Here is a 25,137-nt window from a genome sequence, read left to right as displayed (position 1 = left end):
ATCCCATTCTTCTGCTCTGTATGCTCCACTTTAATGTTGAAATGTGTGTTTGGTTTTTTGTGTTAACATATTGGTTGCGATTGGCTGACAGGACCAGTAGGTCAGAGTGCGTTTATTTTGAGCTCTTGGAAAGCAGAATCACTAATGCTCAGGAAATGTGATGGGTTTGTTAGTTTTTAAGAGAATGATGTGATTATTCTAAGAGACATGTGGCGTGGAATGCCCGTGTTTCTGAACACCACCCACTCTGCATGTATTTCTCTTTTTTATCATTATGTCTTGCAAGAGTTATTAATGCTCTGTTTTAATGATGAAATCAGAAGGCTGACAAAACATGGACTGCAGATCAAGTGTTTGTGTGAGTGTGTGCATCCATCTGTGTCCCTAGAAAGTGTAGTCAAACCTGGACGGTGCATCAGCATTAATTAGTCATGGCTGAGGATTATAACTTTACAGTAATAACAAAATGATTCTGACGCATACAGATTCTAAGGCATATTAGAGCACTCAAAGAGAGAAGACTGTTTCTCAACTGCTGGCGTGTGAAGATTACATCATGGTCGCAGAACTGGGTGAAGAATTACTAGCTGCACATCAGATGGGCATAAGTGGTGTTAGTACACAACTTTACACCAGAGGTTTTCTGTTAGGAATGGGGTGACTTGGCTGTTTCTCAACACAGTCTGCAGATGGAGATGCAGCAGTGTTTGTGAAGCAAGACTAATCTTTTTCTTCAGTATCAAAGCAATTTACTGTCACTTATCTGAACATTCATGTCTACATTTCAAAGCAGAAATTGCTCTGCATGTTGCCTGAATGTGTTGTTTATATGTTAAGAATATGTATGAGTGCTGATTGGTAATTCACTCCATCAACATTCCTGTTTAGATCCTCCTAAATTATGGCAGCCATAATTCTAAAACTTAAAGCATTAAGTATTTTTTTCCATTCAGAGTTAATAGAAGAGAAAGAGATTTCAGACTGACTTGTCCTATCTCTGCCCAGCCTCTCCAGTGGGACTCAAGCCCCAACTCCCTCCAGTCAGTGGAACCTTGGGAGAGAGGAAGGGTCCTGTCGTCATGGCTCCTGTCAACGTGGACCCCGAGAGCAAGCCGGGCGAATTCGTCCTGAAAAGCCTCTTTGCCAACTTCACCTTGCTCTCCGAACGCAAGATCCGCATCATCATGGCCGAACCACTGGTGAGCAACTTTGCATTGATCTGTCATATTGTTTTGTCCATATTTCCCATGCCGTCTCTCTCAGGTTACAACCATGTCGACATTTTATCTGACTGCGTTAGTATATAAAGGCTTTTTATGACAGTCATTTTTTTATGCAGAGGAAGTGCGGTGTACATTTCTCCAGAATAGTCCACACTAAGCTTCTCGGCTTACTCATTAAATATAACAACAATATGACACATATCTCAATCTGCCCATATATCTGCACAGTCATGAGGAGTGAGGCATGTGCCAGCATGCACTACACCTAAGTCTAGCACAGCGCACAGGAAAAAAGTGAGACTATGCAGACACAAACTCAAGTCCATCTATAATGTTGATTTTCAAGGCCTATTTTCTGCTCTTTTTTTTTTTTAATTATTATTTTCTGTCCAAAGTCTGATGTATTTGTGAAGCTGCCACAGCTCTGAATTGTTTTCCATCAGACAAACACATTTCCATGCTTCTGCAGCCAGAAACATGATTTTTTTTTTTTTTTGCATTGTCTGTCTTGATGCACAGTAGGTAGATGTTGGATGTTTCTGTTTCTGATGAAGTTATTATATTGCGGTGGTAGCAACAGCAACACCACCGGAGTGAGTTTCAGAATATCTGCCATGAAAGGCAACTTTTCTTAAGGGGTAAAGTGAGTAAAGGTCAAAGTTCATTGAGACCCTACAAAACAAACACCTCAAGAATTCATATGCTGATAATAACACAATTTAACATGGCATTTTATCAATCATAATGTTTTGTTGTTGTTTTTTTTTAAGCAACAGTAACACTTTGGCCATTATTCAGCTGGATCAGACCTCAGTTCCTGTAACCTTGCTTTTTAAACAGGTGTATGACAAGCGCAGTAGTTTTTAAATCGTACATACACAGAAGCACATGAGACCTGATCAGAAAAACTAAATGGCTTGTTAAGTAGATGTCGAGGAGTCCCATGTCCCCATATTTATATCCACTTTTTCTGCTTGCAGTACCAACCAAATATGTGTGACGTATTGTAACTTAAGCATCAAGTCTCATGTTACATATTGGACTGAATGACAGTGAGTGTGCTCGACACATTTGAGTTGGGGTATTAGTTCGGGGGTTTCTTAGTCAGGGCAAATTAATAAATCAGAATGTCAGAACGCAATCTAAAATGTGCATTTTTATTAGGGGTCTTTCCTGTTATATGTTTATTGGTGCTTAGCTTGGGTATGTGTACTTAAAGGAACATAACAAGTTTAGTTCATAGCAGCCTTGTTTAATCCGTTCTCTGGGCTGAAAACTTCAAAGTAAAATTTTTTCTAAAGAATTTTATCTTTTTTCTGAAAGACACCAGCACAGGTTTAAAAAGCTTCACTACTTGCAGGGTTAAAAGTTAAAAGTTTAGGTGGAGGCAAACAGCTGAAACTAATTCAGACAGCACTGACGCCTTTAAATGTGGTCGATTGGTCCGATTGCAACAGCTTCGATGCTTGTCAAAAATTTCATGTTTAAGCATCACCATGAAAACATGTTACAGAAAAGACAGAAGGTTTTGGGGATTGTCTGATAACCTGCCCGATCTCCTCTGACATGAATGTTTTCTATCTGTCTACTCTAATTCACAGGAGAAGCCACTAAACAAATCTCTGCAGAGAGGAGAGGACCCACAGTTTGACCAGGTCTGTGCAACTGACATTGACACAATGTCAGTGATACATGCCACCCCTTTTTTAACCACTGGTCATAAACCTGCCCTTTTTCTCAGAATGAGATTAACTTCTCACTCTTCCCTCCCTCCCACCTTCCCTCCCTGCAGTTGATCAGCACTATGAGTTCTCTAGCAGAGTACTGCCTGCCATCTATCCTGAGGACTCTCTTTGACTGGTACAAGAGGCAGAACGGGCTGGAGGACGAGTCCCATGAATACCGACCTAGAGCGAACACCAAATCAAAGAAGTGAGAGACACACACAGTAACACAGTCACATACTCATACCAGTCTTAGCTGTTTTGTACACTCATCAGTGTAACTAAAACCATTGAGTAGGAGCCTATAAAACCAAAGGACAAAACTGCACAGGCACTGTTGTCCTCCTTGAAGAAGCTCCAAATCTCAAACAAACACTCTGAGAACACCAAGTTACATGATGGAACAGATGGTTCTTACATTTAATTGATTAATGGAAATTCAATTAAAACTCATTTTTGTGTGTGACAAATTGACTGGCACGAGAGCAAGAGCAGGTGTTTGCGCAAACAGAACCAACACCATTAAAGTGAGTGGGGTGAATAATCTCTGTCTGAAGAATCTCTGTTTCTCTCCATCTGTCACAGTGATGAGCAGCAGAAGGACTACTTACTGGAAAGGAGAGACTTAGCAATAGACTTCATCTTTTCTCTCGTGCTTATAGAAGTTTTAAAGCAGGTAAGTCCCACGTCGTACTTGGCTGTACTGCATGTTCAAGTGTTGTATGCCTCCTCAAATCTGTTATAATGGGGGTTTAACTTTAACCAACTAATTAAAGTGTGATCTTCACATAATAAAAAATGTTTTGTTTCCCTTTGTATGACTCTTATAATACGAATACAAAATTGAATTCACACAATACGGGGAAATAGCACTTCTTATTTACATTCATCTTTTTTTATGATGTATCAAGTGACAGGACTGAATTAGAACTTTTTCTGTCCATCCAGATCCCTCTCCATCCTCTTTTAGATGGACTCATCCAAGAAGTTATAAACCTGGCCTTCAAGCACTTCAAATACAAGGAAGGGTTAGTATGATAACTTTTAACAAAATAGTTGAAATGAAATGAAATGAAATATGTGTATTACAGCTACATTGCTACACAGCATGATTTGTGCTAGTTACTGATGTTTGTGTTTACCTTTCAGGTATCTGGGACCCAACACAGGCAACATGCACATTGTGGCTGACCTCTATGCTGAAGTAGTGGGAGTTGTAGCTCAGTCCAGGTATAGTAGATGTTTGCTACTTTATGGAAATTAATATTTATTTCTGCATGTGTATTAGTATAACTGTAGAAAGTTAATAGTATCTGTTGACTTTTTTTAATAAGTTGTGTAAATTTTATATAAAGTCGTAGGGCAATCTCCAATTTCCTATCTTCCTATGTTGTGTAAATTCAAAAATGTAATTTCATCATGTGTCTCTGAGCTGATGAAGTTGGGGTGTGTTAAAAGCTAAAGAATTTAAAATTGCCCTTATTTTTTGGCCACCATTCAAGGGGCAGGTATGATACTCACTCAGTTGAATTAATTTTGACAGTTTAGAATAAGGCTCTTTGTGTCTTTGCCCTGAGTCAAAACAGATTTTGCGATCCAGGTCATATTGCTGCTGTGGGCTGAAGAGTGTGAATGTGTAGTTACAGGAGCTACCTGTCCTCCTCCTGACCCCATTTTCAGCAGAAGCACTGATAAAAAATGCTATTTGTGTTTTGTGTGCTTGTAGTCTGGTTGTGTGTGTGTTGGTAAACACGTTAGTGTGTGCATGATGGCAACTGAGGATAATGACAGCAGATGATGTCAACCTGTGAAATTTTGTGTGGGTGATGAGAGATGAGAGGTTATTACTGTGGCATGTGTTCACGGGATGGCTTAGTTGCAACTGTCACGCGCGCACACACACAAATTTGTTCGTTGATTTAATACAAGATTGATACAAGATCTAATTTACTCAGTGTAGTCTCTGCCTTGGGATGTTGGGTTGTCCACCTGATTATAAATGGTGGATAATGAAAATGTAGAGTCATACATGAACAATCTGAGCGTTATCTGTGAGCTTAATTTATAGATCACAGTGTTTGTCTGTATCTTAGCTACCACTCAGAACTAAACACTGCTTATGGCTGTTCAGCTTACTTAACCGTTGTGACCACCCCCATGTGAAGCACGCAAAAGCATGCAGAAAAACACTGACGCCCTAAAAACAAGTGCATGCACACACATACATTCACTCCACCCTTCCAGATGCCATTCTAAATATAGGATTGCAGAGCACTGTTTTACACACACCGTGTACATGTAATATTGTGCAAAGTACATGATATTATCAAACATGAATTAAATATTGCCGCTAATCCGCTAACTACAGCACTCAGCGGAGACACAAATATGTGGGCATTTATTAAAATTGAAGAGTGGCTGTTTTACGTCTGCCACCATTTTCTCAATAGGTTTCCAGCAGTAAGAAAAAAGTTCATTTCTGAGCTGAAGGAGCTGAGACAGAAGGAGCAGAGCCCTTATGTGATACAATCCACCATCAGCCTCATCATGGGACTCAAGTTCTTCCGCATCAAAATGTACCCGGTGGAAGACTTTGAGGCCTCATTCCAGTTCATGCAGGTAGAATGAGCTGAAAGCACTCAGTGCCCCACCTGTTGTTGACATTTCAACTAACTGTAAAGAGGCTTTGCTTTATGAATTTACTCTTCCTCTGCCTACATTTCATATCTAGCAGCTGAGTACTGCTCATATAGCTGCTCTGTCAGCTGCTAAGAAGTTTCACTAAAGCAATTTGGTTTTAAGTGCTTTTCATATTGGTCTTTTAATGGTAATTGCAGTTGTAAAAGCATTTGAATCAGTGACTTTGCATTCAGAAAGTTATCACGTACCTATCTTTGATTCTTTGTGTTTTTCTGCCTGTAGGAGTGTGCACAGTATTTTTTGGAAGTGAAGGACAAAGATATTAAACACTCATTAGCCGGACTCTTCGTGGAGATACTTGTACCAGTTGCTGCTGTGAGTGCATGTCTGTCTGTTTGCCTCTTAAATAAAAAGTCTATATGTGTTTCTTCTCTACCACTCACAGTATATCCGCTTCTCTAAATATGTTACATCATATGTATCATATGGTTATGTAGAAAGACAACACCATCAAAACCAGTTTTCAAAAGGAAAATGTTTACAGAACTTCTGCAAAATTTGTCCTCCAACAGACTGTGAAAAATGAGGTGAACGTGCCGTGTCTACGAAATTTTGTAGAGAGTCTGTACGATACCACACTGGACCTGTCCTCTAGGAAAAAACACTCTCTGGTAAGTTTCTCCCCATAGTCTGTTGCTTATCTTTCTTCATTTCCTTTCCATCACTGCAATTGGTGAGAGCACTTATTGCAACTCACCAACATGTGACCTTTTATCGCTTCATGGGAAGGAGACGAGAGTGCTGTATCCAGTACACAGGCTAGTTTCTGAAGCGATGCCAGATGGGCAGTGTTTGCTCTCATCATGGCTGTAGACGATGTAGTCATCAAATTAAATGCAGTCCATCTCTCTTATTAAGGTAAAGGTATGACATGAGCAAGCATCCAATAAAACTCCTCTGTAACTCTGTTGTTAGGTCAAATCTTTACTAGAGCTTATTAAAAAACTGTTTAGGAATACATTTATTATGTCAGTGCGTTGTTGTAATGTTCCACTTTGCATTTACAGAAACTAGAGACTGAAATAGCCCATTGAACACAGTCCTTCTGTAAAACATGTGAAATAAAAACTTCTAGAAATGGCCTTAGAAATACTGTTGAATCAACTGAAGGACAGCCTTTGTTGTTTTTTGTGATATTGTGCATGGCTCCGTCTGCCTCTGTCTGCAGCAGTGCAGATATCTGACTCAACCAGTGTGCATATTTCCCTCTAAAGATTCTCCAAATGCTCCAAGCAATTTGTGCATTGAGGACTTGACCCACCACGTTGCATACGTAGTGCTTCCACAGTGCAAAGGCATGAACACAAACAAACAATAACCTACAGTGTCAGGGCTGAATGGGCAGACATGCCAGGAATGACAGCCATTTGGTGCTTTTCCGTAATTGTTATTCTTTTACATTCTGAGCACATTAGGAAAGGAGAAGCTGAAATGGGAGAAAGACAGATAACAAACAGTGACTTTGATAAGGAGTGACAGCTAAATGATATACTTGTCAAACATTGCATTTCTAAAACCATTCATGACAAGGGCGTAGCCAGTCTCCCACTGACCATTAGCAACGCATGCATGTTTAATAATGATCTTCATGTAGACTTTGAGTTGAGTAGACAGCCAGTTCACATTCCTGTAAGTGAACTTAAGTTTAAATCAGTGATGTGTAGTCTTGCTCTGTGAACATGTAGTATCAGTTTTTTGTGTTGTTTTAATTTTTTCCAAGAAACGAAGAGGAAAACATTCCTCCACAATTTATAAATGCGCTTTTCATGAAACCTGGTGGTAAGATAAAACACACAGAGAGAAGATTTTCCTTTTGTTGAATATATCTAATTTAAGAGAAAGGGATATAGACGATTGAGGAAAAAAAATGATTTTGAGGGCCAGAAACAAGTAGAACAGAATTGTGATATTTATTTATTTATTTATTTATTTTTTATTTTTTTATTTATTTTTTTATTTATACTTACTCTCAAATAATATAATTATCCATCCACAAGTTATCAGACTTGACTTCATTAAATGATTGTATGTCTATAGAGCAGGTAAAGAAAAATAATTAGCTCCATAGTTATAGTCTCAAGTGATTCTTTTATATTTACATTCATCATCTGATGAACTCTGAATTGGTATTCAGATATTGTGATAGTGATATTTTACCACTTGTCATGCTGAAATGCCTGATGCAAATGTCTCCCATCTGCTCTCTCACTCTACACCAGGCTCTGTATCCTCTGGTGACTTGCCTTCTGTGTGTCAGTCAGAAGCAGTTCTTCCTCAGCCGCTGGCACATTTTTCTCAACAACTGCCTGTCAAACCTCAAGGTCAGTCTTAGTGTGCATATCAATGCAAGTGTCAGAGAACTATGATAACTTGGTTTTATTTATTAAGATAGACCACTATGCAGTACGTTCTAGCACTTTGGCAGAAGTTTTGACAAAGTAATAAACTTACACACACACATCACTGAACTTTATCCAACAAACTGCTGCAGCATTACCTAATACCACTCCAATAAAATCAGCCTTCATTATGTGTTGCCTCAAGGGAACAATTTCAGGTTAAGAAATGATGGGAGCGCATTAAGACTTCAGTAACAGTTTGATGATTCATGGTCATGTGTGAATGCAGAATAAAGATCCTAAGATGGCTCGTGTGGCTCTGGAATCACTCTACCGCCTGCTGTGGGTTTACATGATACGAATTAAGTGTGAGAGCAACACTGGAACACAAAGGTAAGATCCATTGTATAAAACCATTACTTTAAATTTCAAGTGTTAAAATGTGACATGTAGTTTGAAATGTAACATCAACATGTCTCAAAATGTTGCTCCAGTCACCATGGACAGAGTACCTAGACAGAAAATGGTGCTTTCTTTTCGGAAGCATAAATGATTTTTACAAATTTCCCTTTTTCCTTCCTTCCTCAGTCGTCTGACATCCATCACCTCCACTCTTTTTCCCAAGGGAAGCCGGAGTGTTGTGCCCAGAGATATGCCCCTTAATATATTTGTCAAGATTATCCAGTTTATTGCTCAGGTGTGTATCACACATAAACTCGGATGTACAAATGACTAAAGCATAGAGGTTGGTTCTTTCTCATAAGGTCAAAGGACATAAATAAAACACTGCTGTATGGGAGGTTTCGGTTTTGAAACTAACTCTGACATGCCATTAAAGAATTTATGGCTCTTTAAGACATGGTAAGTACTGCTCTCATACAAGATATTTGTTATTTCTCAGCAGTGTGGAACACCAATGTACATTTTCCTGACTTAAATAGAGATAAAATGAATAAGACCAGATGTTCCTGCTGCATCATATTGCATCAACTTTGAAATCCTTTAATCCCTATATTTTTGACCTGTGCAGGAGAGACTGGATTTTGCTATGAAGGAGATCATATTTGACCTGCTGAGTGTTGGGAAACCTGCCAAAGCCTTCAGTCTTAACCCAGAGGTAAAATTGAGAGCAGACACAGACATTCAATCCTGTGCACTCAGTCAACACTGTATCCCCAGGGCCACGTTAGGGTGAGCATTCTAGTTTTTATTTGTAGTCAGTTGGTTTTCGTTTTCAGTCGGCGGGGAAGGTAACTGGAAGCTCAGGGAATAAATGTGTCACCAGAATGAATAACCACCATCTCAGCTGTAGCATTGATCCGAGACATGGAGCATATGTGTTCACAGGATTCTGCATACATGAACAGAAACAAACCAATAATAATTATTGCAGCATAATAGAAAAGTGCAAAGAATTCATTCTAGTAAATTCTTGAATCTAATAAATTGCCTCTATTGATGTGACTGGAATCAGTGTAAGCTGGGTTGGAAGACTGCAAATTCAGCAGTGAAAAAGAATCTGGGGGTCTGGAGTTGGACAGAGGAGCTAATCAAGGCTTTGTAGCTCACTATTCTTTAGCTGCTGTCAATACAGCCCACTCGTATCCTCTGCTGACCTGCCTACAGCTGGGCTTTAATATAATAATATAGGTGTCACAGTCTGGCAAAAAATAAGAATAAATTAAAGAAGTGATACTTCAACATCAATTTAGACATTTTGAATGTCATTGTGGTATGTTTTGATCCATACAGCAATATTTAGAATTGCAGTAAAATATACAGTTAATGAATACATAAATAATGAATTGTATACATGCTGTAAATGTAGATTGTGATTACTGAACATAAAATAAAGAAACTGTAGGACCACTTTTAATCAGAAAAAACAATTCTCTTTATTGAGCAGCACTGAATTATTGAATTTGTTTTTCAGATAATCCTCTCACATAAACATTCATATTCATTTGTAAGATGTCCGTCTTAGTGGCTCACATTCATTAATGCTCTTCATGTGGTAATGCTGAGCTTTGCATCATTTTTGTTCTAGCGTATGAACATAGGTCTCCGGGCATTCCTGGTGATAGCAGATGCTCTGCAGCAGAAAGACGGAGAGCCTCCTATGCCCAACACGGGAGCCACTCTGCCTTCTGGAAACTCTCTGAAGAAGAAGAAAACTTATCTCAGCAAGACGCTCACTGAAGAGGAAGCCAAACTGATAGGTCTGTTTGTGTTCGGAGGCTTTCAAACTAGTCTAAGTTGGCTGTGTTCCTTAACTCCATCTTCGTTCTGTCTTTGTTTCCCCCCCAGGAATGTCCTTGTACTACTCGCAGGTGCGAAAGGCTCTGGACAACATCCTGAGACATTTGGACAAGGAGGTTGGACGTTGCATGATGCTCACCAGTGTGCAGATGCTCAACAAAGAACCAGAGGACATGATCACGTATGTAACTACAACGTGCAACAACTGAAACGATTTTTAGACTTTTAGTAATCTGTTTGATTCACATTGTGCTGTTTTACTGTCTGAACTCTTGCTTGATAAATAATGATAAATAATATTAGTTTGTGCAAACACAACTTGTCTGTATTTTGAGTTTGAAAAGGTGGAAAGATTTCATCCTGTTTAAACTTTTTAAGTTTTTCAGGAATGAGGAATTGTGTTTAATATTTACCTCCATGTTTGACAGTGGTGAGAGGAAACCTAAAATTGACCTGTTCAGGACATGTGTGGCTGCTATTCCTCGCATCCTTCCTGATGGCATGTCCAAGCCTGAGCTCATTGACCTGCTCTCACGGTCAGTTACAGACACAACAACCTTTTTTTTTTTCTTTTTTTTTCCGTCATTAATCTCTTTAGAACCCTATTATGGTCTCTTCTGTGTGCATGATCTTCTCTACCCTGATTTGTTGATGTTTTCCCTCCCTCAGCCTTACTGTACACATGGACGATGAGCTTCGTCTTATTTCCCAGAACTCTCTGCAGAGCCTGTTGCTGGATTTCTCAGACTGGAGGGAAGACGTCCTGTTCGGTTACACACATTTCCTCCTACGTGAGGTATGACTGCACTTGACAGTAACCTACATTAACCTGTCAACCTTCTTTCTTATAATTCTTTCTGTGCTAAAAGCACACATCCATTGTTTATACCAAACTGTTACTGTTTTTAACAGGAGATATAACACAACGATAATCACCCAAAATCCTAAATGCCTAAATTCCAAGTCAAATTAAAAACAAACTAAAAGTCTTAAAGTAGGTTAACACAGCTTTATCATCTCTTGCATGCAGTTTAATTGTTTTCCAACCCAAACCCATAAAATGTTGCCCCTGGTTGTCTGTCTCTGTGGTTTATGATCGAAGTAGGTTGTTGCAAAATTATCTTCTTCATAAGCCACAGGGAAAACACAACTGGAGTGTTCTAAAAAGCATGATGCTTCCTGAATTTACGTCTAATGCTAAAATAGTGACAGTGATGGAGTCCCTGCATTCCAGGTCCAAGACACACATCAGGGTCTGCAGGATGCCTCGGTGAAGCTCCTGCTCCAGCTGCTCACACAGTGGAGGTTAGCTCTGCAGCTGCAGGGGAAGATGAGAGGTGGAGTTGAGGTTTGTACAGTCCACAGCTGAGCTTCCTGACTGCTAAAACAAAGTCATGCTTGTTACTTTTACTAACCTCCCTCTCATTTTACTGTCTCCATTAGGCCAGCCCGAGACTACCGGAGCGAAGTCCTCATTGCTCAGTGCTACATGCAGTTGAGGGCCTGGCTCTGCTGCTTCTCTGCTCATGTCAGATCAGCACGAGGAAGTTGGCGGTCGGTGTATTAAGAGAAATCCGTTGCCTCTTCACAGCTCTGGGACATGCTGAGGTACAGTACATGAAACTCACCATCTGCTTTCTATATATACAGTGTAATGACAAATGTAACAGACAGCTGGTGGCAAATTGTCTCTAAACAAAGATACAAGAGATGGAAATAGACAGAAGGAGAGTCATGTGACTGTGGGCGTGATCAGAGTTGTACCACATGTTGCTGTGAATTCTCTCACACTGTATGATGCAGCTTCAAAAATAGCTGATTCTATAAATGTGTCCCCTGTCAGGATGATGACAAACCCATGATAGAGGTCATGGACCAACTGAGCCCTCAAGTAATGGACAGCTTTGTTCATGTGGCTGTATCTGACTCAGTAAGTATGTCGTTAAAATAAGTGCCTCAAATCAATTATTTATATTACAGCTTTCTTATTTGCTGCTTTTGCTGCTGTGTATAATTCATCCCTCCCCTCCCCCCTCAGTCCACCTTGCCGCTCAGCCACCACGTTGACTTGCAGTGGCTGGTGGAGTGGACGGCTCGACTGGTGAGCAGCTCCTATGATGTGAAGAGCCCGAGCCATGTCTGGATCTTTGCACAGTGTTTGAAGGACCCATGGGTGCTCTGTCTGCACATCTTCTTGCGGCAGGAGCACCTACCCAAACACTGCCCCATCGCCCTGGGATATGCCTGGCCCTACGCCTTCACTAGGCTGCAGCTGCTGCTGCCACTGGTTGACCCCAAGTACAATAACACATATTAATTACTTTGTATTTCAGACATCTGTCACGTACAAATGAAAGACCAACTACCTACTCTGTTTTTTTACCTCTTTTCACAGCAGCCCAGTGAATGCTAAGAAGACCAGCACAGCAGGCTCCAGTGACAGCTACATTTCACTGTGGCGTAACTACCTGATCATGTGTCTAGGTGTGGCTAAGCCAAGCATCATGTCCCCCGGACATCTTAGAGCTTCCACACCAGAGATCACCGCCACCACACCTGACGGCAGTGTCACCTACGACAATAAGGTGTGTGTCCTTCAGAACAGATAGTCCAAAAGCCATGAAATTTCAGTTTATAATAATATGAAACAGACAAACAACAACAACTAAATCTCACATCTGCTCTGACCAGAGAATGACTAATATATTTGCATGATTTAATCAATTATCAAAATAGTTGCAGATTAAATTACATTTGCAGTGTCTGATTGATTAATCCTTTCAGCTCTGAGTGAAAATACTTATTTTTGCGCCCTGAAGAAAGCAACATTTGATTTTCATTTGTATCATTCTGATGTGTTTTTGTTTTTTGGTTTTTTGGTTCAGGTCATAGGCACTCCCTCAGTAGCCTGGCTTTTAAAGCAGCTTGTTCCGCTGATGAGAGCTGAGAGCCTGGAGATCACAGAGTCTCTGGTTCTGGGGTTTGGATGCACAAATGCTCTGGTCTTCAGGTACTGGATCAATGCACACCCTCACCTGTTACATGCAGTTTTTAGATTCTGAAATGTGTATAAGCATTTGTTTTTAGTGAAAACTGATTTCTTATTTGTTGTTCAAATCAAAAACAAGCTTTTGCTTTTGCACATTGGATAGATTTAGATTTCAACAGAAAATGGATGATCTGTAGGAATGAAAGTCACAGACAAAGACGAAAGATGAGCTTCATTTCTCTGTTTTGTGCCTTAATCTATTACTTAATTCCATCTGTCTGCACATTCCCTTCATAACTGAGATGAGCAACATACCTCTCTGATGTTCAGAGAGAAAAATAAATCACTGCTCTGTTAGGGAATTTTTTGAAGGACAAAGATGTATCTTCATTTTTTCAAAATACAGTGGTTCTATTGTAAAGGAGGTATTTCATTTGAAAAGAGAAACAGCCATTTTTAACCTCGAAATGTTTTCCAAATGGGTACTCACTGTTAACAAAGGGATTATGTTCTCACCAGACAAATTTTAATAATGTTATTATGGTTGCTGATGGATGGTTATAGGCCTTGTGACATTTGGGTTTGCACAAGATGAAAAAAAAAAGGCTACAAACCACACTAATCCCTAAAATCAGACAATCCTTTATGTCGAAGGGAGAAAAATTTGATCAATTTTTTGAGCAAGTCTGCAATGAGTCAGTCATCTGATTTTTAACCCCTCTGATCCTTTGTGTCTGCAGAGAGCTTGTTGAAGAACTCCATCCATTGATGAAGGAAGCCCTGGAACGCAGGCCTGAGGTAACAGACATACACATGCACGCACATACACTTGTTCCTAGTGTATTATATATGATTTACTAATCCAAGCTTGTAGCAATTCAAGATGTTTTCTATGAGTAAATAATGAATTATTTATGAAAATGTATTTATAAGTCATTAGTCTGCTAATGTAAAGTGGAATTACTTTCTCCTTAAAAAACATGTTTGCTGTATATGTTTATTTTATCTCAGCTGCGTAATTGACATTCTTTACTTATGATTTGAATATTCCCCAGTATGTTTTATAGTCAATTGAAAACCTTTCTGTACTTTCAGAACAAGAAGCGCAGAGAGAGGAGGGATCTTCTCAGGCTGCAGCTACTCAGGATCTTTGAGCTGTTGGCCAATGCAGGAGTTATAAGTGACAGGTAGCACACTGATGATGTTTTGTTTTTGTCTCTCCTCATGCATTCTGGCTGAAAAACCTATACAACTGTGATCATTAGTCCTTTAAACTTTAAACAATGGACATACCATTTTTATGTAACATAAGAGATCTCTGTGATTACTTCCTCTACAGCACCAATGGAGCCCTGGAGCGTGATTCCCTGGCTCTGGGCGCCTTATTCCTTGAGTATGTGGATTTAACCCGGATGCTTCTGGAGGCTGAGAATGAGAAAGAGCTGGACGTGTTGAAAGACATCAGAGCCCATTTCAGTGGGATGATAGCCAACCTCATTCAGTGTGTTCCTGGTAAATCATTTTGCAATACTATACTGCATATCATGCTACTGTACATCCGTCATATAGTAGTATTTAATTCTGCCATTGTGGCATCAGTGGTGTTCTGTAAACTATTTTCATTCTATTTAGTACAAATGGTCTTTTTTTTTTTTCCACTCACACCGTCTATGCAGTCCACCACAGGCGCTTCCTCTTCCCTCAACAGTCTCTGAGACACCATCTCTTCATCCTGTTCAGCCAATGGGCTGGACCCTTCAGCGTCATGTTCACTCCCCTCGATCGATACAGTGACCGCAACCACCAGATCACTCGCTACCAGTACTGTGCTCTCAAAGTAAGTGACACATGAACCCTACTACACAGCAGGATTCATTATATTTGTTAGCAACTGAACTTAACTTTTCTTATTTAGGCTATGTCAGCTGTTCTATGCTGCGGTCCAGTGTTCGACAATGTGGGTCTGTCAACTGATGGGTATCTCTACAAATGGCTTGACAACATCTTGGCCTGTCACGACCTACGGGTATGTCAGTGTTTTGCCTTTAACTCTTTGCATAGCGGCTGTCTATATGCAGTTTTTTTTTCCTAAAAATATTCCCTGGATATGTATTAAGAATTTGTAGCTGTAGCTCATTTTGTGCCTAAATATGTCAAACACAACATCTTTTCTATAGGTGCATCGTCTGGGGTGTGAGGTGGTGATTCTGCTCTTAGAACTGAACCCAGACCAGATCAACCTGTTCAACTGGGCCGTGGATCGTTGCTTCACTGGATCTTACCAACTGGCATGTGGTTGCTTCAAGGCCATTGCCACTGTCTGTGGCAACAGGTAGTGAAAAATGACACGGGAAACACCCTAACAGCCTCTCATCTGTATGCTATAATATAAAATAAAAAAATCTCTTGTCATGTTGTTCTTTTTAAAATAACGTTTTGATTATCTGAACAGTGAATCACCCTGTCATTGTCCACACTGCCCTCACTTTTTCTTTAAAATTTAAATTTTTAATTATTGTTGAGGTAGTTTTCACTGTAACCAGCAACTAAGGAGCATTCATCCTTATTTTCCCAGGAATTACCCATGTGACCTAGTGACCTTGCTCAATCTGGTTCTGTTCAAAGCATCAGACACCAGCAGAGAAATATATGAGATATCCATGCAGCTGATGCAGGTATACTCACACACACACTTAGCAAGCCAATGTTTATTAATTGCACACAAAGCCAAGTCAAAACTGTTTTGATAAATGACGTGCAGGTGCTGGAGTCTAAGCTGTGTGCGTACTCAAAGCGGATGGTGGAGCAGAAGCCTGGTAATATTTTGTATGGGACACATGGCCCCCTGCCTCCTCTGTACAGTGTCAACCTGTCTCAACTCTCCATCCAGCTGGCCAGCATGTACCCAGAGCTCACGCTGCCTCTTTTCTCAGGTAAATACTTGATGATAAATCTGTGCAGGCAATGTTGTGCTTTTGTGTGACCAAGCACACAATGTCCAGAAAACAGCCGAGAAAAGAATCCTATCATATTTGTCATCCTCATTTTAAGATGCCTTCCAAAACAGCTCTTGCTCAGTCAAAACTCTCCATTACTCTCCTCAAGACAAATGTTGCATTTAATTCAATTTTGTTTCTTTTGTTACTGACCAACGTTTGGACAATGTTCACCTTCCAGAAAATGCTGAAAACATGAACTCTTCTGTTTTTTTTTTGTTTTTGTTTTTTTTTTTTTGTACCTGTGCAGAGGTGAGCCAGCGTTTCCCAACAACACACCCCAATGGTAGACAGATCATGCTTTCCTACCTGCTACCGTGGCTTAGCAATATCGAGCTAGTGGACACTGGCCTCCTGCCTCCCGCCTCGAGCCCCTGCACACCAGAGGAAGAACCTCGTGGTCAGGCTCAGGGTCTGCCCCCAAGTCTGCGAGGAAACGGCTGGGGCTCCCTTCAGGCAACCTCACTGGTGCTTAACAACCTCATGTTCATGACCGCTAAGGTGGGAAGACATCTTTGTGCTCATTTTGTCAAATGACTCCTTACCTGGGACATCTCCTGGCTTTCAACTGATTTTTTTTACATTATCAGTATGGAGATGAGGTTCCTGGGCCAGAAATTGAGAACGCCTGGAACGCTCTGGTGTCCAACGAGAGGTGGAGCAACAACTTACGGATCACTCTGCAGTTCCTTATTAGCTTGTGTGGCGTCAGCAGTGATACCATACTGCTACCTTATGTAAGTGTAAACTCAGTTGGTAAATATTTTATGGTTAAAAGATAATGAAATATGAATCACTAATACAAAAATAATGGGTGTAGATGATTTAATGTAATGGGAGGAAAAGCAATTAAAACTGTATATTTGAATATGTTTTTAGATCAAGAAGGTGGTGATCTACTTGTGTCGCAACAACACGATCCAGACTATGGAGGAGCTCCTGTTTGAGCTGCAGCAGACCGACCCAGTCAACCCAGTTGTGTTGCACTGTGACAATCCTCCATTCTACCGCTTCGCTGCCAGCAACAAAGCCTCCACCTCACAGACAGGTGAGAGGAGAGTTTCCTTGTGCTCTCTTTCATCTTAATACTGACTGTTCAGTTGAATTCCACAGCTTTTTTATGTGTTGGACAGTTCTGTGTTTCTTAAGATGAGCTCTACTTTGTCTTGCGTGTAGGCACCACTTCGAGCAGTAACACTGTGGTGGCTGGTCAGGAGAACATGCCAGACACAGATGAGAACAAGATGGTCAGAGAAGAAGAGCGGTAAGTATTAAGACAATTTTATTCATCATTCATCAATCATTTTATTAATTCACCAGACGTAACACTGCATTTCAAGCAGATATAGATAAGTCAGCAAAATGTCAGACTTTTGAAAGAAAGGATGCAATAAATAACTCTGAATTTGTCTTTTAATGTCATTATTGTTATCTCAGAAGGACCAGGGCTCACAACAGACTAGAGTCTCGCTACAGCAACAGCTCTGGAGGCTCCTATGAAGATGAAAAGAGTAAGTCATCTTAGTTCTCATGAGAGCGAACATACAAACTTGCTGATCTTGTAAAATGTGCACTCATGCGGACACCCCCAGAAGGACTACAGTGGTCTGTTATTTAGAGAGTGCTCCAGGCTATGGATTCTTCCTGTCTGTCATTTCTCTCCCCCACTTAAACTTTTGATAGTTATTTTAACTGTCACCGATCTCTGATGTCTACAGATTGACAGCTTTTATGCCGAGACTGACAGGGGTTGTGAGATAGAGTACGATATCTGAAATCTACTGTATTTCTCCCTCACCACATTTAAGAAACTAGAAACTACAGCCACCAATCTCACTGTGACACAAACATCACTTGAAGCACAGTGTTGGTATTTAGTCTGTCTTCATTAAGCATCAGTGTGGAGCATTTTACAGATATGAGTTTGCAGCTGTAGTCCTGATGTAACAAAACAGGACAGTAAATATTTATTGAAACTAAGGGAAATGTTTAGCCCAAGTCTCTCCAAAGATAAAATCTACCCACTGGCACCTTTACTTGTGTTTTGAATTTGTTTGATTTAGTCTAATTGTAATTTTTTTTGTGGTGTAACCTGAGCTGTTTGTCATTGCCTTATCAGTGCTGTTCTCGACAGTCTTTGACCAGTTCATTTTGAACAAGTTCAGAGAAAGACCATGAGATTAAAACTTGTCCTGTTTCTGTAGGTGACCCACTCCCACCATATGCTGGTTGGCTCCTGAGTGTTCTGGAGACCAACCATCCTCAGCCATTACCCATGCCTGTAAATGGAGGCTGCTGGGCTCCTCTGGTTGACTACCTCCCAGAAACCATCACACCTCGGGGACCACTGCATAGGTATGACTAATCACCATGCTACAGACAATCGCCTCCAACACAGCCACAAATACTGTGCTCAGAAACTAAGCTCAGACTGCTACTAATGATACTATCAGCGGGGGATCAGTTGAGTCAGCAAAGCAAAGTATTCTCCCACACCTCAGAGATGGTCTGATAAAGCTCAGAATGAAACCAAGCCAGCTCGTCCCATCACTGCTATGTAGGAAATGAATATTAGAGGGAATTTACTCTTTCTGTCTCAATACCTCAACAATAATTAATTAAAATGGGAATCAAATTAGATTTATGATGCATTTATTCAACATAGAGTTACTGAAGAACAGGTTGTTGGTCCATTAATTAGAACTTTATATCCAGGGAAACACAGTTTCTGTACTATGAGGTTGTCTTCTTAATTACCATTAGTTTCTTAGATGGATTGTTTTTTTTCCAATGTGTCTTGTGTCCAGCACATTCCTTGAATAGCTCACACAAAGCTGGTCAAACCAATTAGATAGAAAGCGTTGCTCCTGAAAAAGAACTGAATCAGTGAAAGAAAAGCATTGTCCAAAATCATTGTTCCTTCTTGTGGGCGATTGATGTAATTTGGGCATAAACGTAAGATTTTGAATTTGGCTTAATATAGCACTGCAGCCCAGAGTAGCAAATATTTTCTGCTTATTTAATATGCTCTCACTAGACGTAATGTGTTCTGTTCCTCAGATGTAACATTGCAGTGATATTTATGACTGAAATGGTTGTGGACCACAGCGTGAGAGAAGACTGGGCTTTACACCTGCCCCTGCTATTGCATGCACTCTTCTTGGGTAGGTGGACACAGAACTCACAAACACACCCAAACATAGTCAACACTATCTTTCTCTTAGCACATGTCAAGGCAAGATGTATTTTGTGTGCGTTTGATATGATCTTGGTAAAAAACTCATCTTGTCTGCTGGCCATGTGTCTCCAGACCGTCTTCCTCTTCTCTCCCAATGAGACAAAATTAAAATTAATTAAAAGCACCTTCAGCAAAAATGATAAGATAAGAAAATCCTCACCCACTGGCACTGTCATCACAGCAACACACCTGACGAAACACGCAAAAATAACTGTGAGGTGTGGCGTGACAGTGCGAGGTTTTATCTGCATCCCACATTGTGGCGCATTTCAGGACAGGACTTGCGTCACAGACAATGACACATTCCCCAGGTCTGCATTTCTCAGCAGCCCCCACGTTTGGGCCTAACACGTGGATACATACTTGACTGTGTGATCTGCAGGAATCTATTATTGTGTGGTCTGCATATTCAACATAGTAACACTCAAGTTCAGGCTGTTCATTATCATCTTATCTGTGTTACTGTGCAACTGAAGTTGTTTAAGAATCCATGTTGTATTGTTTCATGAATTTTTTTGTCTGAGTGTTAGGTTAGAAATTTTGATGCCTAGCACAGAATATAAACAAACACAATCAACCTCCTTTGTTGGAAGTTGGGTTAGGGTTAGGGTTATGGTAAATATTTACTAAAAATCTATGAATATGTATTTGATAGTTGTTTTATAGTATAAAAATTAAAATTTGTTTTGTCTTTGTTTTTTCTTGCGTGCAGAAGCTTAATCCTGTTGTTGTTGTTATCTTGTGTATTTTATTGTCCAGGTCTGGACCACTACAGACCAGAGGTGTATGAACACAGCAAACGTCTCCTTCTCCACCTCCTCATCGCCCTGTCCTGCAACAACAACTTCCAGGTCAGAGTGGGATCCCAACAATTGTTGTTATTATGCCAAGCAGAAAGTGATTCAGTCAGACTCATCTATGAAGTTCTGGCCTGATTTTACTAACCACTGAAGAACCCTCACTTTGTGTTTGTAGGTAATAGCCTCAGTTCTGATGCTGACGAGAGAGATCAGTGATAATAAAACCCTCACCATCAAGTCGAGCTATCACACAGAGTACCAGCAGTCACGTACGAAGAACATGCTCAACTTGCATTATTAATTTTTTAAAGCTTCCAAACAAAATATCAATAGTAAAATTAATTCTGTATTCTCAATCATAATGTTCCCGTAGATGCACCGGACTTCCTGCGAGAGTGGCAGGCATCTCCAGTGGTGGATTCAGGTCTCAGCTCTACCTCCAACTCATCCTCTGCCAGTCTTGGTGGCGGCAGCACTGCAGGCAGTGTTGGAAATTTACCCCTTGTAACACCTGATGACCTGGAGGATCTTGAAAACACACCCAATGAGACAGATGAGAAGACAAACAAACTCATTGAGTTCCTGTCCACCAGGTACACACACCTCAACTCATGTTTTGTCTGACTCTAACTGCAGCCCTGCTGCGTTTTGGTGTAAACTATCTGTGTGTTTGTAAGTGTTTGTTGTTACAGTCTCACCGTGGTGCACGCTGTGTGCATGTGAACGTGTATGAGTGCTTGTATAACACTTATGTGGTGTCACTGGTGGTGGGTATACAGTGCCTGGAGTACTGTGTTGTTGTTGCTCAGAGCGTTTGGGCCACTGTGGGTGCATGAAGACATTACGCCAAAGAACCCCAACTCCAAGAGCACAGAGCAGCTCTCCAATTTCCTGCGCCACGTGATATCAGTCTTCAAGGAATCCAAGTCTGGTGAGTCACGTTAAAGCCAGATGCCTTTCTATGAATAGCAGAAACATAAGGGCCCACTTATACCTGGGGATTCACATGTAGTGAACCTCTTCTGTATTCTGCCATGAAGCAGCCTTCCAGACTTCACAATTCTCCTCAGTTCTCATTATTCGTTGGAAATACTTAATCTGGACTAATCTGTGGCATTGAGGCGATAATTGATTCACAACAAGCCTGCTTATATATCTGTGTCTTTAATCATTTGTCTTTGTACCCATCTGTTGACACAGACTTCCATCTGGAGCAGGAGCTGAGTGATGTGGCTTTGCAGACAGCCCTGTGCAGCTCATCACGTCATTATGCTGGCCGCTCCTTCCAGATCTTCAGAGCCCTCAAACAGCCAATTAACAACCACGCAGTCTCTGACCTGGTCTCACGACTGGTTGAGGTGGTGGGAGAGCACGGAGATGAGGTGCAGGTAAATGAGAGGCTGTTGGGTTGGAGACAGTACAGGAAAGAGCTCGTCAGGCACTTTACAACCTATTTACCCTTTATGATGGGAATTTATGTTGATGCTGATGTTTATGCTTGTTAAATTCGATAACACATGTTTCAGGGCTACGTGATGGAGGTGCTGTTGACGCTGGAGTCCGTGGTGGTGAATCTAGCTGAATGTCTAAAAAACAGCGACCTGATGGCAGCTCTAACTAGGTAGGCCTCTGCTCTTTGTGACATTCTGTTTGTGATATTGGAACAAGGTGTTTTATTTTATTAGGGATTTGATGCAATGACTGATTGCATTCAGTTTATTAATTGTCATTGCTTGATGCACAGGACGTCGTCACCAGACTTTGTGACTAGTGACAAACTGATGAACAGAAAGAGCACAGGTCAGTTGAACTTCCCAGGCCCGGGATTTGTTGGTCTGTCATCACAACGGCATCAACGCTCCTACTCGGTACCAAAGAAGTTTGGAGAGTGTGGCAACCAGTCAAGTGATCCTCCTCGCAGCGCGACTCTGGATCGCATACAGGCAAGAGATTAAGATTCTCACTAGGTCAAATTTCTGATGCCCGAGGAAACTTATTTCTATTCTTACTCATTTGTTTTTGGACAATGCTAACGGTTGGACTGTGCGGACAACATGACTGTAGTTTGTCTATTCCATTTTTTTCCTAGTTGTAAGATGTAAACAATGATAACGGTTTCATTTTGAACTTACAGGCCTGCAACAGTCATGGCCTCAGCCGATCAGGAAGAACACCTGGCTCCTGCACATCGTCAACCAATCGCATCGATCCCAGCGTTCTGTCTGACCCTGCCCACGTGTCCCATCCTTCGTCAATACTGGCCACTGTTTTCTGGGTGGCAGTCTCTCTGATGGAGTCAGACTTTGAGTTTGAGTATCAGATGTCACTTCGCCTTGTTCACAAGCTGTTGTCAAAGGTAGATGAAACTTACTGATCCTAGAATCCAAATTATATAATAAAAAAAGTTTTGGCAGACTTAAAACTGGACCAAGACCTTTGACCAACCCAGCCATAATAAGAGCCACACATCCATGTTTTATAGTTTAATTACACTTAATAAGTACAGCTCATTAATACTGTTACTCCACAACAAGAAGGTCACAGGTTCAGTTCCCTTTCTGTGTGGAGTTTGCATGTTCTCTGCATGGGTTTTCTCCAGGTACTCCAGTTTCCTCCCACCGTCCAAAGACATCATGTTTTGGGTTAATAGGCACCCCCCGCAACCCGGAAATGGAAAATTGCCGTAGAAGATGAATGAAAGAATGAAAATAATTTTATTGGATTATAAAATTAAAGATTTCTAACACATTAATCCAACAAAATGACAAGATCAGATATAAGCACTAGAGCTGGCTATTGATTCCTGCGAAACTGGATTATCTCTGAACCTTCTAGAGAAATGCACTTAAAGCAGATATTCAATGCTGTTACCAGCTTTGCTCAAATTCCCCAAACTCTTTCTCAGGTGCCATTAGACAGAGCAGAGAACCGTGAACGCTTAGAGAAGCTGCAGGCACAGCTGAGGTGGAGCGGGTTCTCGGGGATTCAGCAGCTTCTGCTGAAAGGTTTTACCTCCCAGGCCACTTCTGACCTCACCTTACAGCTCTTCTGTCAGCTCACGCCGGTCTCTCGTGTGCCCGTCGTTGACAGCTCACAGTCTATAGGTAAGTGCTGGAAATGGTGGGTGTATCATTTTGTCCACTCAGTTACAAAGTCTGTCATTTTTATTTCTACATGCTGGTGGTGAAGGTTGGCCTTTTCTCTATGTGCAGGTTTCCCTCTGAATGTGCTGTGTCTGTTGCCCCACCTGGTGCAGCACTTTGGCCACCCAAGTCAGTTTTGTAAGGAGAGTGCAGAGAGGATCGCACAGGTACAACAGATTTCCTCACTTGAGCTTCATGTAGTTTACTTTTGTTTTTGGGTTATTCCAGCTCGTTTAAGTAAAGTAAGGCTCATTAGACATTAGTTTATCTAAAAAAAGTTATGTGAATATGAATAGACCATGTTTAAAAGTTTAAAAACAGTTTCTAAGTGTCTCCTCGTCTCTCTCGTTGCTCAGGTGTGTTTGGAGGAGAAAAACACAAAGCTGTCCCATCTGGCCCATGTGATGACTCTCTATAAGACACGTTCCTACACACGAGACCCTTTCTCCTGGGTCAGTGTGGTTTGTCGCTACCTCCATGAGGCTTTCTCCGACATCACACTTAACATGGTCACCTACATGGCTGAGGTAAACACTGTTTTGTTTTATTATCGACAATTTTTGAGGTTTATATTGTCTATCCTTCTTCAACCACTTATCTGAAGTTGGGTCGCAGGAGAGATATAATCTCTCCACTTGGTCCAGGGTCTTCCCTCAGGTCTCCTCCCAGCCGGACGAGCTTCTCACCCTATCTCTAAGGGAGACCCCAGCCACTGTAATGAGAAATGCCATTTCGACCACTTGTAACTGCGATCTTGCTCTTTCAATCATGGTCCATTGCTTGTGACCATAGGTGAAGGAGGAACGTAGGAACCAAAATTGACTGGTAGATCCAGAGCTTTGTCTTCTGGCTCAGCTCACTTTTCGTGACAATGGTGTGATACAGTGAATGCAGCGCCACACAAGCTGCCCCTATTCTCTGGTCAAAATTGGGCTCCAAAGTTCCCTCACTTGTGAACAAGACACCAAGATACTTGAACCCCTTCGCTTAGGGCAAGGATTCATTCCCCGTCTGGAGTCGGCACTCCATTGGTCTCCTACTGAGAACCATGGCCTCAGATTTAGAGGTGCTGATCCTCATTCCTGCCGGATTACACTCAGCTGCGAACCGATCCACTGAGTGCTGTAGAATTTAAGACAATGGTGCCAAAAGGACAGGCAACCCCTCCTCACCCCGGCTGCACCTCGAAATGCTGCCCATGAATTTCACAAACAGAATTGTGATATTTAGAATATTGTTAGTAATCTACCTTATTCTCTCTCACAGAATATCCTGTGAGTATTGGACTGAGCTCATTCCATTTTAGGATAACAGGTTTTGTGGATAGTTTCTCTGGACATATGGACAACTTGTCAGTGGTCAATTCCTCAAACCAGAGACAGCATAGATAAAAGATTAAGATAATATTTTCATTATAATCTTCAAGATGGTAAAAGCTGCAGCCTGGTATTAAATTGGCTGATTAATGCTAAATTGGTTTAGCTATTGGATACACCTAAGCAAGATAAATTTTGTGCATACTTGCTCTGTCACTAGCTAAATGTCTCTTTCCATCTCTTAGTTGCTGGATAAGGGCCTTCCCAGTATGCAGCAGTCTCTTCTCCAGATCATCTACTGTCTGCTCAGCCACATGGACCTGACTGCTGTACAAGTCAAACAGTTCAATGCTGATGTCACTAAGACCATAGAGAAGTTTGTCCAGGTGAGTTTCCTACAGAATTTGTGT

At 41.0% G+C, this 25,137-nt stretch overlaps 1 protein-coding gene across 2 annotated transcripts in view; it reads left to right on the top strand.

Moving 5' to 3' along the window:
• fryb (furry homolog b (Drosophila)) overlaps positions 1-25,137 on the top strand; it is a 46,366-nt gene that overhangs the window by 11,074 nt on the left and 10,155 nt on the right. For both annotated transcript variants that reach the window (XM_029518580.1, XM_029518579.1), the window contains exons 2-51: positions 1,006-1,199; positions 2,825-2,878; positions 3,016-3,155; positions 3,533-3,623; positions 3,896-3,975; positions 4,097-4,177; positions 5,398-5,566; positions 5,870-5,962; positions 6,160-6,258; positions 7,867-7,968; positions 8,276-8,379; positions 8,575-8,683; positions 9,017-9,103; positions 10,034-10,205; positions 10,294-10,426; positions 10,674-10,781; positions 10,915-11,041; positions 11,480-11,593; positions 11,689-11,853; positions 12,089-12,175; positions 12,284-12,543; positions 12,641-12,830; positions 13,131-13,255; positions 13,975-14,032; positions 14,330-14,421; positions 14,574-14,746; positions 14,911-15,071; positions 15,150-15,260; positions 15,412-15,566; positions 15,810-15,909; positions 15,996-16,167; positions 16,481-16,731; positions 16,821-16,967; positions 17,110-17,278; positions 17,407-17,494; positions 17,668-17,741; positions 18,435-18,585; positions 19,291-19,394; positions 20,228-20,319; positions 20,444-20,537; positions 20,642-20,861; positions 21,048-21,199; positions 21,469-21,656; positions 21,795-21,889; positions 22,013-22,211; positions 22,403-22,624; positions 23,174-23,372; positions 23,481-23,578; positions 23,768-23,938; positions 24,973-25,113. In XM_029518580.1, coding sequence (XP_029374440.1) covers positions 1,006-1,199; positions 2,825-2,878; positions 3,016-3,155; positions 3,533-3,623; positions 3,896-3,975; positions 4,097-4,177; positions 5,398-5,566; positions 5,870-5,962; positions 6,160-6,258; positions 7,867-7,968; positions 8,276-8,379; positions 8,575-8,683; positions 9,017-9,103; positions 10,034-10,205; positions 10,294-10,426; positions 10,674-10,781; positions 10,915-11,041; positions 11,480-11,593; positions 11,689-11,853; positions 12,089-12,175; positions 12,284-12,543; positions 12,641-12,830; positions 13,131-13,255; positions 13,975-14,032; positions 14,330-14,421; positions 14,574-14,746; positions 14,911-15,071; positions 15,150-15,260; positions 15,412-15,566; positions 15,810-15,909; positions 15,996-16,167; positions 16,481-16,731; positions 16,821-16,967; positions 17,110-17,278; positions 17,407-17,494; positions 17,668-17,741; positions 18,435-18,585; positions 19,291-19,394; positions 20,228-20,319; positions 20,444-20,537; positions 20,642-20,861; positions 21,048-21,199; positions 21,469-21,656; positions 21,795-21,889; positions 22,013-22,211; positions 22,403-22,624; positions 23,174-23,372; positions 23,481-23,578; positions 23,768-23,938; positions 24,973-25,113 — 6,761 coding nt within the window. The remainder of the gene's footprint in view (positions 1-1,005; positions 1,200-2,824; positions 2,879-3,015; positions 3,156-3,532; positions 3,624-3,895; positions 3,976-4,096; positions 4,178-5,397; positions 5,567-5,869; positions 5,963-6,159; positions 6,259-7,866; positions 7,969-8,275; positions 8,380-8,574; positions 8,684-9,016; positions 9,104-10,033; positions 10,206-10,293; positions 10,427-10,673; positions 10,782-10,914; positions 11,042-11,479; positions 11,594-11,688; positions 11,854-12,088; positions 12,176-12,283; positions 12,544-12,640; positions 12,831-13,130; positions 13,256-13,974; positions 14,033-14,329; positions 14,422-14,573; positions 14,747-14,910; positions 15,072-15,149; positions 15,261-15,411; positions 15,567-15,809; positions 15,910-15,995; positions 16,168-16,480; positions 16,732-16,820; positions 16,968-17,109; positions 17,279-17,406; positions 17,495-17,667; positions 17,742-18,434; positions 18,586-19,290; positions 19,395-20,227; positions 20,320-20,443; positions 20,538-20,641; positions 20,862-21,047; positions 21,200-21,468; positions 21,657-21,794; positions 21,890-22,012; positions 22,212-22,402; positions 22,625-23,173; positions 23,373-23,480; positions 23,579-23,767; positions 23,939-24,972; positions 25,114-25,137) is intronic.

This window comes from Echeneis naucrates, chromosome 14 (assembly GCF_900963305.1).
Source record: "Echeneis naucrates chromosome 14, fEcheNa1.1, whole genome shotgun sequence".
Lineage (NCBI taxonomy): Eukaryota > Metazoa > Chordata > Actinopteri > Carangiformes > Echeneidae > Echeneis > Echeneis naucrates.
The sequence above is the reverse complement of the archived record's forward strand: the minus strand, read 5'-3'. Positions and strand labels throughout refer to the sequence as shown.